This window comes from Melopsittacus undulatus, chromosome 5, assembly GCF_012275295.1.
Source record: "Melopsittacus undulatus isolate bMelUnd1 chromosome 5, bMelUnd1.mat.Z, whole genome shotgun sequence".
In the NCBI taxonomy this organism is placed as follows: domain Eukaryota; kingdom Metazoa; phylum Chordata; class Aves; order Psittaciformes; family Psittaculidae; genus Melopsittacus; species Melopsittacus undulatus.
The window spans coordinates 67,419,649-67,431,587 of record NC_047531.1 but is presented as its reverse complement, the minus strand read 5'-3'; the positions used below and the strand labels follow the sequence as shown (position 1 = coordinate 67,431,587).

General features: G+C 49.4%; 1 protein-coding gene across 1 annotated transcript; it reads left to right on the top strand.

Moving 5' to 3' along the window:
* The first annotated feature begins 1,682 nt into the window (after positions 1-1,682).
* On the top strand, positions 1,683-10,642 carry CSRP2 (cysteine and glycine rich protein 2). Its single transcript, XM_005147904.3, has 6 exons — positions 1,683-1,744; positions 5,472-5,598; positions 7,500-7,668; positions 8,860-8,992; positions 9,646-9,739; positions 10,320-10,642. The coding sequence occupies exons 2-6, from the start codon at positions 5,487-5,489 to the stop codon at positions 10,394-10,396; spliced, it is 585 nt and encodes a 194-aa protein (XP_005147961.1). The 5' UTR covers positions 1,683-1,744; positions 5,472-5,486; the 3' UTR covers positions 10,397-10,642.
* The last annotated feature ends 1,297 nt before the right edge of the window (positions 10,643-11,939 follow it).

Genomic DNA, 11,939 nt, shown 5'->3' with positions numbered 1-11,939 from the left:
CAACAGTTGCTAATACTTCTGCTTTCCATTGTGCTCCCTTCCCTCAAAGGATCAGTCTCTTGGTCTCACCCACAGCGAACACCACCTCGTTCCACAGGAATTGATAGTGGCTTGGCTTATGGAGCCGGGCTCTGAGATGTGCACAGATCATGCACAATCTGGTCATTCACAATTCACTGCAAGCGAAAAAAGAAAATCATAAATGGGAAGGAAAAAATCTCATCGAGCTGTGGCTGCCAGCATGCAGGCTGCAGCACACTAGAAGGGGAGAGGACAGCTAACCTTCCTCATTCACTGGCCTGATGTGGAGGTTGTTTTTAATCTCACAGTACAGGCTGTTCAGCCCTACATACCGGCTGCTGGACAATGCGGGTTGCATGCCACTAACAGTCCCAGGGGGCTGATTTCACGGCTGACCTGCAGACAGCCATTTCGCTGTTCGGTGCTTGTGCTGGAGGTTTTGTATGGAGCTGCCTCCAGCCAGTTTGCCAGGCTTCATTTCTGAAGAAGTTGTTCCTGTGCTGAACAGAGCAACCTGGCACCCATACACGTAACGAGCAGCTGATTTGGTATTTGATTAATAAAGAGGAGGAGATAAACCTGCATTTCCCTATAAACACAGGGAGCTTTGTGCATAAACCTGAACCAATCCAGCCACTGCAGGACAGCCCTCTGGACTTGGGAGATGGGGCCACTTTTAACAAGCAGCTGAAGCACTTGAGCTGTTTTTTACAGCATGAACTGGCTGGTGAAGACAGGCCTAATTGCTGGTCTTTTGTGAAAACTATTGCTCCTAAACAGTGCAGCCTGCAGTGTGGTTCAGCAGGGAGCGCATTCCTCCCATGAGGTACCCGCTGCTGCCCAGCCTCCTGTCTGACATCTAGAGATGTGTTTCTGAGCTCTACACACACCTTCCTTCCGCCGTACCGCTGGTGAGACACCTTCATGGTGCCCGCGCTGACCTCATGTGGATGGCGAAGAGGTTTAGGATTTCAAGAAAAATCATCAAAATGAGTAAAAGCACAGCTGGAGCACAAGTGTGATGGGGAGCAGCTGAGGGAACTGGGGGTGTTCAGTCTGGAGAAAACTCAGGGATGATCTCGTCACTCTCTACAACTGCCTGAAAGGAGGTTGTAGTGACGTGGGTGTCAACCTCTTCTCCCAAGTATCAAGTGATAGGACAAGAGATAACTGTCTCAAGCTGTACCAAGGGAGGTTTAGATTGGATATTAGGAACAATTTCTCCACAGAGAAGGTGCTCAGGCATTAGAACAGGCTGCCCAGGGAATGGTGGAATCTGTCCCTGGGAGTGCTCACAAACGGTGCAGATGAGGCCCTCAGTGCCATGGCTGATTGCTGGCCTTGGCAGCGCTGGGGTACAGGCTGGACTTGTGATCTTAAAAGGTCTTTTCCAACCTGGCTGAATCCATGGTTCTACCTGAGGCCACAGCTGGAGAACCTCCCGCTGCCTTCCCACCCGCTGGGCTGGCTGGCGCAGGGTCACACACCCCATTCACCCCCTCGCTCCTGGGTGGGTGCGCAGCGGTCGGCTCTGAGTGCGACATGGATGGGGCCGAGCCCCACGGTGACTGTGTGCGAGCTGCTGCCCGCCCGCCGCCGCCACGGCCCGGGCTGGCAGTGCGCGGCGGGGCTGGGCCAGGCCCGCCATGGCTCCGCCCCGGCTCTTTAATGGGCTGCGGGTCCGCGCCGGGCTGAGACGCGTCGAGCCGAGCCGAGCCCTGAGGTAAGAGCCGCGGAGGTGCGGGATGGGCGCGGTGGTCGCTGCGCTGTGGGGTCTGTCCCGTTGCACCTCACCCGTGAGGGCTGAGGGGAGTCCTCCGGAGATGGGGGGTGAGGGGGGCCGGTGCTGGGGCCGGGAAGGGGCGCAGGAAGCAGGTTCGGAAAAGGGGTGTGTGCGGACCAGTGCTGCGGGTCGGGGTGCTGAGCGGAGCTGTGACACGCCCGGCTTCCCCCGGGTCCCTGAGAAAGCAATCCGGGATAACTGGATAGCTTGAAATCCCTCAGTGCCTGTCTTGGGGCTGGTTTAGGTTTCTTGCGTTTATGTTGTAACAAATGGTTTGGAAAGGACTTTGCAGTCGCTGTGGCTTGTCCCTGGCGTTTTGGCGAGCGCTGAGTAGCGTGCTTCCCTCTTGAGGGGTACAAGCTTAGTAGAACTTGGGATACTCTTATTAGAGGACAATACCAGCCAACAAACCTGCAGTCAGAAGCCGGGTTGTTGGCAGTGAGGTCACCTGGGTGCCTGATTGCGGCTGCAGAGCTCCCTGGAGGCCTGCCTGAACTAGCCAGAGGGTCCTGAGGGAGTGAGCAAGGCTTAATGCAGGGCTGGACATGTGGATCTGCTGCCTGTGGAGCTCTGGACGGAGACCTGGGCAGCAGAAATGTAGGGGGGTTCCAGCAGGTAGGAATACAGGCTTGTATGCTGTCCTGTGTACAGAGCTGTTTCTTCTTGGCCAGTTTCACCTTAGGTGCCTTCTGGGCACTGCTGCCTCAGGGTAGCCCTTGCTGTTGGATAATTGAAGAAATACTGCTGTTCTTCCCACACAAGCTGTCATGGGATGATAAATGGAAATATCTTCTGTGGAAGAGGCAAAGGTGACCTGGAAGTATGGACTTCAGTGCGTTTGTGCTTTTCTTTTAACGAATTCCCATAGCTCTTATCAGAAGCTGACCAGAGTCTGCTAATGGTTGCCAGATAGTCTAATACTCCATCTCCTTTGGGAAGGAGGGATGGAGCTGCACCCCGTGTTGCCCAGTATTCCATGGGAGATCTGGGGTAAAGCTGGAAGCCTGATCCAGTTTCTCAGCCCTAGTGTGCATGGCAACTAAGTAATTGTTTGCTAACAAAGCAATTAAAATAATTTGGGCTGGTGTAAATGCACCAAAGAAGCATGAGCGGGGGGATGGTGAGCTGATAAGACAGAAGTAGTTCCTATACCAAGTACTGTTTGTGTTTTGGAAGGTATACAAAGTGGAAAGGAATCTTTTCTTTCCCCCTTTTTTTTTCTTTTAGTTTTTTTCCAGCCTGTGCATTCCTTTTTCCAAAGCCTTGTGCAGTCTATATTCCCTTTAAATAAGGACGCTCTTTGCCATGATTGATGTCAGCTGCTGTGTAGTAGCACAGCCAAGCACTTGAATACAAGAAATGGAATCTTAATTTTTAGACTCTACAGTTGTGCCAAGAATGACAAAGGCAAAGTGGGATATGTCATAAAATGTCAAAAAAGTACTTTTATGAGCTCAGTCAGAGTATTAGTGCTAAACCATGGAGCAGTAATGGTGCTAATCCTGTGGAAGTATTAAACAAAGGGATATCTCAGTAATTAGTGTCAGTGTGCAAATGGCACTGCTCAGCCACTCCAAGGAAGTTTCCTAAGCCTTTGCTTAGGAATGTGCCTAAGATGCCCCAATTTAGCTTAATAAACTAATCTTATTTTCCCACATGCCATGAATGGCCATTTGCTTGTCTTGGACAAAGGTCTTGTAGCAGCTACTTGGCAGCATGTCTGACCTGGGAATCGTGCACCCTGCCCTGCATCCCTAAAGCTGCTGGTCAGGCTGTTGGGGCAGGAGACTTGTTCTAGCGGCACCATCCGTATGGGTTGCTTGATTCAGGCTCTGATATGTGATCTGTGAGTCTACTCTACCCTTCCTGGGGGGCATGAGGCCACAGCCAGACCTCCTTCCTCTGCACTAAGGTCTCTCCCACACGTTGGTGGGAGCCATGAGAGAAAGGGATCTTGAGGCAAAGTGCTGCTCTCTGCCTCCCTGTGTTGGCAGCTCTTCCAGTTCCTCTCTGTTGGCTGAGGGAGAACTGGAGGTTGGTAGTCCTCTGCTTCTGGCTCAGAGGCATGAGTGGCAAAGCTGACTGAAGGGAGAAGGTTGTGGGCATGGTGTGGGGTCTCTTCTCACTGTTTGGCCAACAGAGGATTGCTTCTAAGAGTAACTGAAGGTGAGTTTTGCTGAGAGAAGTCAGAAACTCACAAATTCCTTCCTTCCCTTTCTCCCTGATAGCTGACCCGTACCACAGTGTGGCTGGGGAGAATGGTGCTGCTGGTGGGGTAGGGTGGCAGGAGGGTCCTCTGGGCTTCCAGTGGGCAAAGCCATGGTCCTCACCCAGAAACCCTGTTTGAGACATGGGTCAGTAAGGAGCAGTGGGGGTAATGAGGCCTGAGCAGCTCTGCTGGGTTAGTCTCACTGACACAATAAACCTCTCTCTGGCTGCTGTTGGGCTCTGGGCTTGTGAGAGGTGCTTCTCTGGTTGTGAACTGCAGGAGAGCAAACCCGTGTTGATGAGCAGTCACAAGCTGAGGGTGGTTCAGTGACGCCTGAGAGATGTGCCTTCAATAAACACTGATGTATTAGCTTCTGGTGGTGGTGGTGGCGGTGGTGGCAAGAGGAGGAAAGCCCCTGAGAAGCTGAAGGTGGCTGGCAGTGCTCTGCTTTGGTGCTGTGACCTGGGGCATTAATAGAAGGAGCTCCCAGCTGAGCTGGGTGATGGCAGCAGTGCAGGAAAACTGGGGAGGGGCAGATTGGCCTGAGATGGGACCGTTGCTGCTTCTGGCTTAATGTAGGAGACTGTTCCCAAGGCTGCAGTTTGACATAATGGGTGATGGTGCCTGTCCCACCCTCCTAGCCTTATGAGTGTTTGTTGCAAGTAACGTAGGTAAGGGAGGTTTATTTTAAAGAAGCTGCATCTGCTTGATTTTGGTTTGGTTCATATGCGTGCCTAGTAAAGGTGCAGTTCATGTAATAGCAGTAGAGTCCCCAGGAAATGATGTCCCTTACACTTATTTGAAGTGTAGGCTTGATCTTAAAGGAGTTCAGAATGTCCCTGCAGCCCTAATAAGTGGTTTTCCACTGAAGTGAACTTTGGCTTGTACCGCATCCCAAATGATACGCCCTGCAGTAAAACAAAATGCCGTTGTTGGCACAATTGGTTTGCTTCCATCAGACAAGAGGCCCAGCATTAATGAAGCATAGAAACTGAAATTGTATCCAGCTGGGGGGGGAGTTCGTGCAAGGTACAGTAAAGCCCTTGTGCATGAAAGTGTAATTTGTGCATATCCAATTTATGTAACTTCCAAAACCCTCGGCAGGGACAGGAGGACACATCTCTTGAAGACCGTGTCTCTGTTTTTCTTGCTGTTAAGCAGCAGCCTCTGTTCCTCTCGCCAGCCCATCTGCTGTTACAAATAGCCGTAGAGAGCCTGCCTAAGCCTTTAAACCTGGTCTGGGATCATAAGGGCTGAGAAGCGGGTCTGACCACAAAAACTCCTCACACGGTGGAAGGTTGTGTTTTCAAACAGCTGGTGAAATCACAGGCGTTGTGTGCTCTGGTACCCAGGCTTCACAGGCCTGCTCTGGAGGAGCCTGTAACCCCAGCTGTCCTTCCGTTGCGGCAGTGGAGGGCACCGTGGCTAACAGTGCTCTCCCTTTCTCTGCCCCGCCAGGCACAGGGAGCCACGATGCCGAACTGGGGAGGTGGCAACAAGTGCGGCGCCTGCGGCCGCATCGTCTACCACGCTGAGGAGGTGCAGTGCGATGGCAGGAGCTTCCACCGGTGCTGCTTCCTCTGCAGTAAGTACTGCCCTCTCCTGGGGGTCACTACAGCAAGGTGTTGCTCTGCAGGAGACATCCCAGGCTCAGCGGATACCTGTGACACACAGGGGATGGCATGGCCAGAGGTGGCTTTGTCCATCATCTGTTGGGTTTGACGCCTGCTTCACCATGTGCTTCCTGGGCTGGGCAATACCAAATGGAGAGTCTGTCTCCTGGAGTTTACCCTACATGTCCAGTGCGGGAGATGCACCTCCAAAAACAGAGCACATTTTGCTTTTCTCCTGCCTGCCCCCTTCCAGCCTTCTCCTTGGGAGTCGGAGGGATCTAAGATAGAAACCTGGCATAAGTATTGCTTAAGCAGAGGAGAAAGCCTCATGGCAGAGCTCTGTTTGCACTGATCTCAGCTCAGCTGGACTTCTCCTGGAGGTCCTGGGGCTGGCAGCAGCTGAGGGAACAGTTATCACAGCCCTGCCCTGAAGCCCCACACAGAGCAGGACACCAGCATGCTTGAGCACAGCCAAGCTGTCGATGCTTTAGCACAAGCAAAAGCCTAGACTTTATTGGCACAGGGGCCTGTGGTTTATTTCAGATGAAAGGAGTCCAGAGCATTATTTTCCAGTCCAGCCAACACACCCAGTGAGGCATTGAAAATCACTCTCTCTGCTGAACAGTTCTCTGCTTAGATGGAGGGAACAAAGGGTCGCTGTGAATCCGAGGCTCCTGCTTAGCGAACAGACAGCCTGTCTGTCTGAATCAGAGAATTATACCTGACTGCAAACGGTTTTGTCCCACTTGCTGGTGTTTTAATACCTGTGGGCACAGCCAGGGTTTTAACCCTCTTCACATGGGCAGCAGTTACCACTGGCTCTTTCAAAGTAGTGTGCCATAGTGTGCAGCGTAACACCAGCTCACTGTGCTGGCATGTGGGCCTCAGCACACCTACGCTCCTTAGCTCTACAGCAGTCACAAAAACAAGATTAGATGTCTCGGCTGCCTCATTTTCAACCTTTTATGGGAGTTTCTATTAAAAGAAACCTGGAACTTGGAATCAAACAATGGCTCTAGTGTGTCTGAGTATTTGCTTTTCCTTAGTGCGCAGTTCTGGTGGGGTTAAAGTCTGTAGGTTTAACAAACATGCATTAGTTGATTTACTTATTGGATATTAGCATCTTAGAAAAAGAACTTTGGAGCTAATGAATGCCATAAGCAAAGGTCACCCTGTGTTTTGAAGACCTTAAGGTTCTTTTTAAACAAAAAAATTCACAAGGCTTTTTCTATTTTTTCTCTCCAAATTCTTTATCACGAGCATAATACTGTTGCAGACGGGAAGAGCGTGCCAGCTGGGATACAAAAGAAGGTTTAAGAAGGAAACAGTTCTGCCTTCTACTGTAACCTTGAGCAGAGAACTTGCATTGTGCTGAAGGACAATGTAGGAATACCAGAAAAGCATGGCCCCTTCGGTGACAACTGTGAAATGGCCCCAACTCTGCCCCAAACCAGCATTGAGGCAGGGAAAACCTTGAAGGTTGTTTTCTTTCCCAGCCCCACCCTGGCCAGAAGGGCAGGACAGGGACTTTTCTGCACTGGTAGATTCCTGCTTTATGCTGCATGGCATCTGTCAAGGGGAACTGCTGACTGCACTATCTGGGTTTCTGAGCAGCCCCATTCGTCAAACCACAGCAGGTTTCCAAGCTTTAAATGTCATGGCCATGAAGAGGTGGGAGGGAACAGAGCCCTTTGTAGAGCTAAGCATAATTCACTCATTCAAACAGCAACCTGCTCCCTCTAATCTCTGGCAGTCCCAAGAATTGTGGACTAGGAAACCCATAATACCAGTTCTCACTTGATTTTTGGCTTACTACATGTGCTGATGGAAATGGCCCCTTAAGGCAGTTTAACTTTTTGGCTTTTTCCTCCAGTGGTCTGTCGGAAAAACTTGGACAGCACAACTGTAGCGATTCATGATGCTGAAGTTTACTGCAAGTCTTGCTATGGAAAAAAGTATGGACCAAAAGGTTATGGATACGGCCAAGGGGCAGGAACGCTGAACATGGACAGGGGAGAGAGACTAGGCATCAAGCCTGAGAGGTGAGTTGCAGAGGGTGTGATCCTTGTCTCCAGTACTGCTTTCAGAGGAGTCTTTCAGGCTGGATTTTGTTAAGGATCAGAGAATCACAGAATGGTTTGGGTTGGAAGGGACCTTTTAAAGGTCATCCAGTTCCAACCCCTCTGCCATGGGCAGTAACACCTTCCACTAGACCAGGTTGCTCAAAGGCCCATCCAGTCTGACCTCGAACCCTGCCAGGGGTGGGGCAGCCACAACTTCTCTGGGCAACCTGTGCCAGTGCCTCACCACCCTCACAGGGAAGTACTTCTTCCCAATATCCAATCTTAATCTACCTTTTTTCAGGTTAAAGCCATTCCCCCTTGTCCTGTCACTTCATGCCCTTGTAAAAAGGCCCTCTCCAGATTTCTTGTAACACCTTTAGGTACTGGAAGCTGCTCTAAGGTCTCCCTGGAGCCTTCTCCAGGCTGAACTACCCCAGCTTTCTCAGTCTGTCTCAGTAGGAGAGGTGCTACAGCCTTCTGACCACCTTTGTGGCTTCGAGACTGTGGGTCTCAAATTGCTCTCCTGAATAAGCTGCAAATGCAAGTGTTCAACAGGTTGGTGCAGGGGTGGTTTCAGAGCTGAGAAGCTGGGGCTACAGGAAGAATGAATTTTTAATTGGCAAATGAAAAACCATTTGTGCTTAATTATAGCCAAAACCCCTATTAAATAGTAAACATTCCTAGTTTGATTAAGTCCTTGCTGTGAAGCAAAGCATGTGGAAAGAAGCTGAGTTATGCCTCACGGCTTGCTTCGTGCCAAGTTCCCACATTAGTGCTTGATGTTTACATGGTGTATGCTCTCCAGCCAGGCTCAATGACCAGTTCAGGTTCCAGACAGGAATTTAACAGAGCTCTTTGTAGCTTACTGTCTGAGGGATTTATATACTGATACAGAATTCAGCACTTCTAGGGAAGTGAAAAGGGGAAGGCTCCTCAGAAAACGAGCTTTTACAGCTTCTTTTTATCATTTGAGGTAGGACCTTTCTCCCTTTGGATTTGTTTTGTTGGAGTTTTTTCCCCTACTAAGTTGTCATTGTCCAGTCTTGCTGGTAACTTACTGCTCCAGTTCTGCAGAAGTACTGTGTGCTGGATGCTGCTCTGGTAGTCTTAAGAAGAGCAAGAGGTTGTTTAGGACAAGAGTAAAGACCACAACTGTCCCCTTTCTTTCAGCACGCCCTCTCCCCACCGACCCACAACAAATCCGAACACTTCGAAGTTCGCCCAGAAGTTCGGAGGGGCCGAGAAGTGCTCCAGGTGTGGTGATTCTGTGTATGCAGCTGAGAAAGTAATAGGAGCTGGAAAGGTAAGGAACTGGTGTGCCGTTTGTACTTGCTGCATGGACTTTAAAGTGAGCCAGCCAGATGTGTCATGTGGGTTCCAGGAGGGAAGCAACTGCAGGGCAGAGTTACCTTGAAATTGCATTTCTTAGTATTGGGAATAGTAATTGGAATTTGATCAACTTAATTGAACAGAAAGCACTTGAAATGCAGGGTGCTAAGCGCTCACCTTGGGGTTCAGAGCTGAAGCTTCACTTATCATCTTGACTCAGAGACATGAAGTTGATTACATGAGTGCTCTCTCCCTGCAGGAGAGGGAACAGGCTTGTAGTGTGCAGCTCCTGATGGAGGCTGATGGGGAAGTTCTCTGTAAATACCCTGTAAAGCTGTGTGTCAGTCTGCCAGGCACACTAATGGGAGCCAAGATCTGTTCTGAACTGATTAGAGCAAGCCCAAACCTTCCAAAACACTGCCCAGAGTGGGATGCTCTTTGGAATGAGGGCCTTTAGGCCACTTGGGGAAATGTAGATGCTCTTGTCTGCTGCTGGTGAACTGATGTTTGTTACACCAGTCATCTATAAGCAATACAGATGCAAGCACCTCCAGTTAATGCATTTTTTTACCAACTCAGGCATTCTTTGCATTTAAGATATCTTTTTTCTTGTTATTTTTCCCCTAGCCATGGCACAAAAACTGCTTCCGATGTGCCAAGTGTGGAAAAAGCCTAGAATCTACAACTCTAACTGAAAAAGAGGGAGAAATCTATTGTAAAGGTGAGGAAAGAAACAAATGCCATTTTTTATGGTTCAAGGTAACATGTTATAAGGATAACTGCTCAATTTATTCCTGGTATAAGAAATTTTCATGCTCTTGTCAGGATAGAAGTGTTCTAAAAGGCATAGGAATAGACCTGATAAATATTACTGAAGCTGCTGATGTAGTTTACATCTGCACCAAGCAAAACATTGCACACTGAGAAGTGCAAGAGCAGCCCCTGCCCTCTCCCTGGGTCAGGGAGCAGATCAGAGTAAGAAAACAAGCTAGCCAGCATCCTGCCATGCCTTCTTCCATGGCACTGTGGGTATAAACTTGATCCACACAGCGGTTTGATAACGTGTGCCTTAACAGACACCTGGGCACAGAACTGATGAGCTGCTTTCACAGAGCAGGGTGGGAGCTACATGGCAGCTGAGTTCAGTTGTGGCAGTTATGCAGTTGGACAATGTTTTTGAGCATTGCTTCTGATGGGGATGTTCTGGTTACCGATGGGAAGCAGATGAGGTGCTTGTCCTATGCAGAGCTGTTTATTACTGAGCCATAAGCTTCAGCTACTCCACATCCCTCTTCTCACAGGCTGCTACGCGAAGAACTTTGGCCCCAAGGGATTTGGATACGGCCAGGGAGCGGGTGCCCTTGTTCACGCCCAGTGAGGAGGCACAGCTCACCACACTTATGGCTCTGCTGAGATCCTGCTACAAGAACCAAGAGTTTCCTAAATGTTACTAACTACTGTGAAACAGCTACTAGTTACTGTAGTGCTTGGGCAGACACTCAGCAGATGGTTATTAATGGTTTTTAAAAAGCACTGCTTTTTTCCTTGCTTTGTGTATCACACTGTAACACTTTTAATACTGAGTATCAATTTAATAAAGCTTTGCTTATTGATATATCCTAAAGCCAAGTGTCACCTTTTATGACTGACAAAGCACGTGAGGGGAGTGTTGTTGGGGTATGTGAGGGATGCAGATATGATGTTACAGACTTGGTGCAGACCTTCACTGAAAGCTGGATGTATGTATTACTGGTTCTGTCCTTCAGAGGTGCATGGACTGGCCTTCACTATCATATAATGGTTTGGGTGGGGAGATATCTTAAAGTCCATCCAGTTCTAACCCTCCTGCCATGGACAGGGACATCTTCCACTCACTGAGGTTGCTGAAAGCCACATCTAACCTGGCTTTGATTGGTAGTTGGTGTTGTGCACAGGGTTTAATGTACAGGAGTATTCTATCAGGACAGCTGCACATTAATACCATCCCTATGCAGCAGCTGATCAAGCTCTGGACTATCACACAAAACTCAGCAGCTTTTGACCTTTTCTTGATAGTACTAGGACCCTTAGTTGCCTGAGGTGGAGGAGGAGGCTGGTGGAGGAGTAAGGAGGAAGCTGGTGGAGGGTTTCAGCCTCTTGAGGATCTGAGAAGGCAGCTGCAGTGCAATAACAGAGCTGAGTAAAATTCTGTTTTAAACACTCTGGTAGAGAATGTGACTCGAATGAAAGTTGATGGGCAATGAGTAATAGCAATTAAACACATCAAATACAGTAGATCAATGCTGTGTGAACACACCACTTGTGTTTCACCATGCTGGATGAAAGCCATAATAATCAGAGACCTTGACTCTGCTAATGTAACTCTTTAGGAATTGCTGCTAATAAAGGTCTAAAATTAGGAAACTGTTTCCTTTGCCTTAGCCAGATCTTGAGTGGAAGGCTTACAAAAGAGGTTGGTTAGAGCAGCCAATGGCTAGAGCAGCTCCCAATATCAGCCTGAAGTTTCCTCTGCTTCACCTGAAGCGGACCTTCACTGGTGTGCTCAGCCTCCTCTACTAAGCTACTTTTGCAAAGCTAATGGCTACTTCTTGCCAACAGTAGAGGAGGCACATGACATGGTCATTGATGCCTTCTAAAAGCACAAACCATGCCTCAGAGGAGCATGCCTGAGCTCGAGCAGGCAACAGGCACTTGTGGAGTGTCTTTCCATCCCTTCCAGTGAGGGGCTTCACTAGAGGACAACCACATGTGGAGGGATGTGTGAGTACAACCGACCTGGTGGTGTGGGGTGGAGAGGGAGGCTCAGTTACAACTCTCTTCCTGGCCAGCAGGAGTTAGTTAAAGAAGAGAGATTCGAGACTGTCGGGTTGGGGATGCAGGCCGATAGCTTTGGAAGAGAAAGAACCTTGACAGAGTCAATT

Coding starts and splice junctions, on each gene's coding strand:
- CSRP2 (XM_005147904.3), top strand. CDS start 5,487: ATGCCGAACTGGGGAGGTGGCAACAAGTGCGGCGCCTGCGGCCGCATC. Junction 7,669..8,859: donor CTAGGCATCAAGCCTGAGAG/GTGAGTTGCAGA, acceptor CCTTTCTTTCAG/CACGCCCTCTCCCCACCGAC. Junction 8,993..9,645: donor AAGTAATAGGAGCTGGAAAG/GTAAGGAACTGG, acceptor TTTTTCCCCTAG/CCATGGCACAAAAACTGCTT.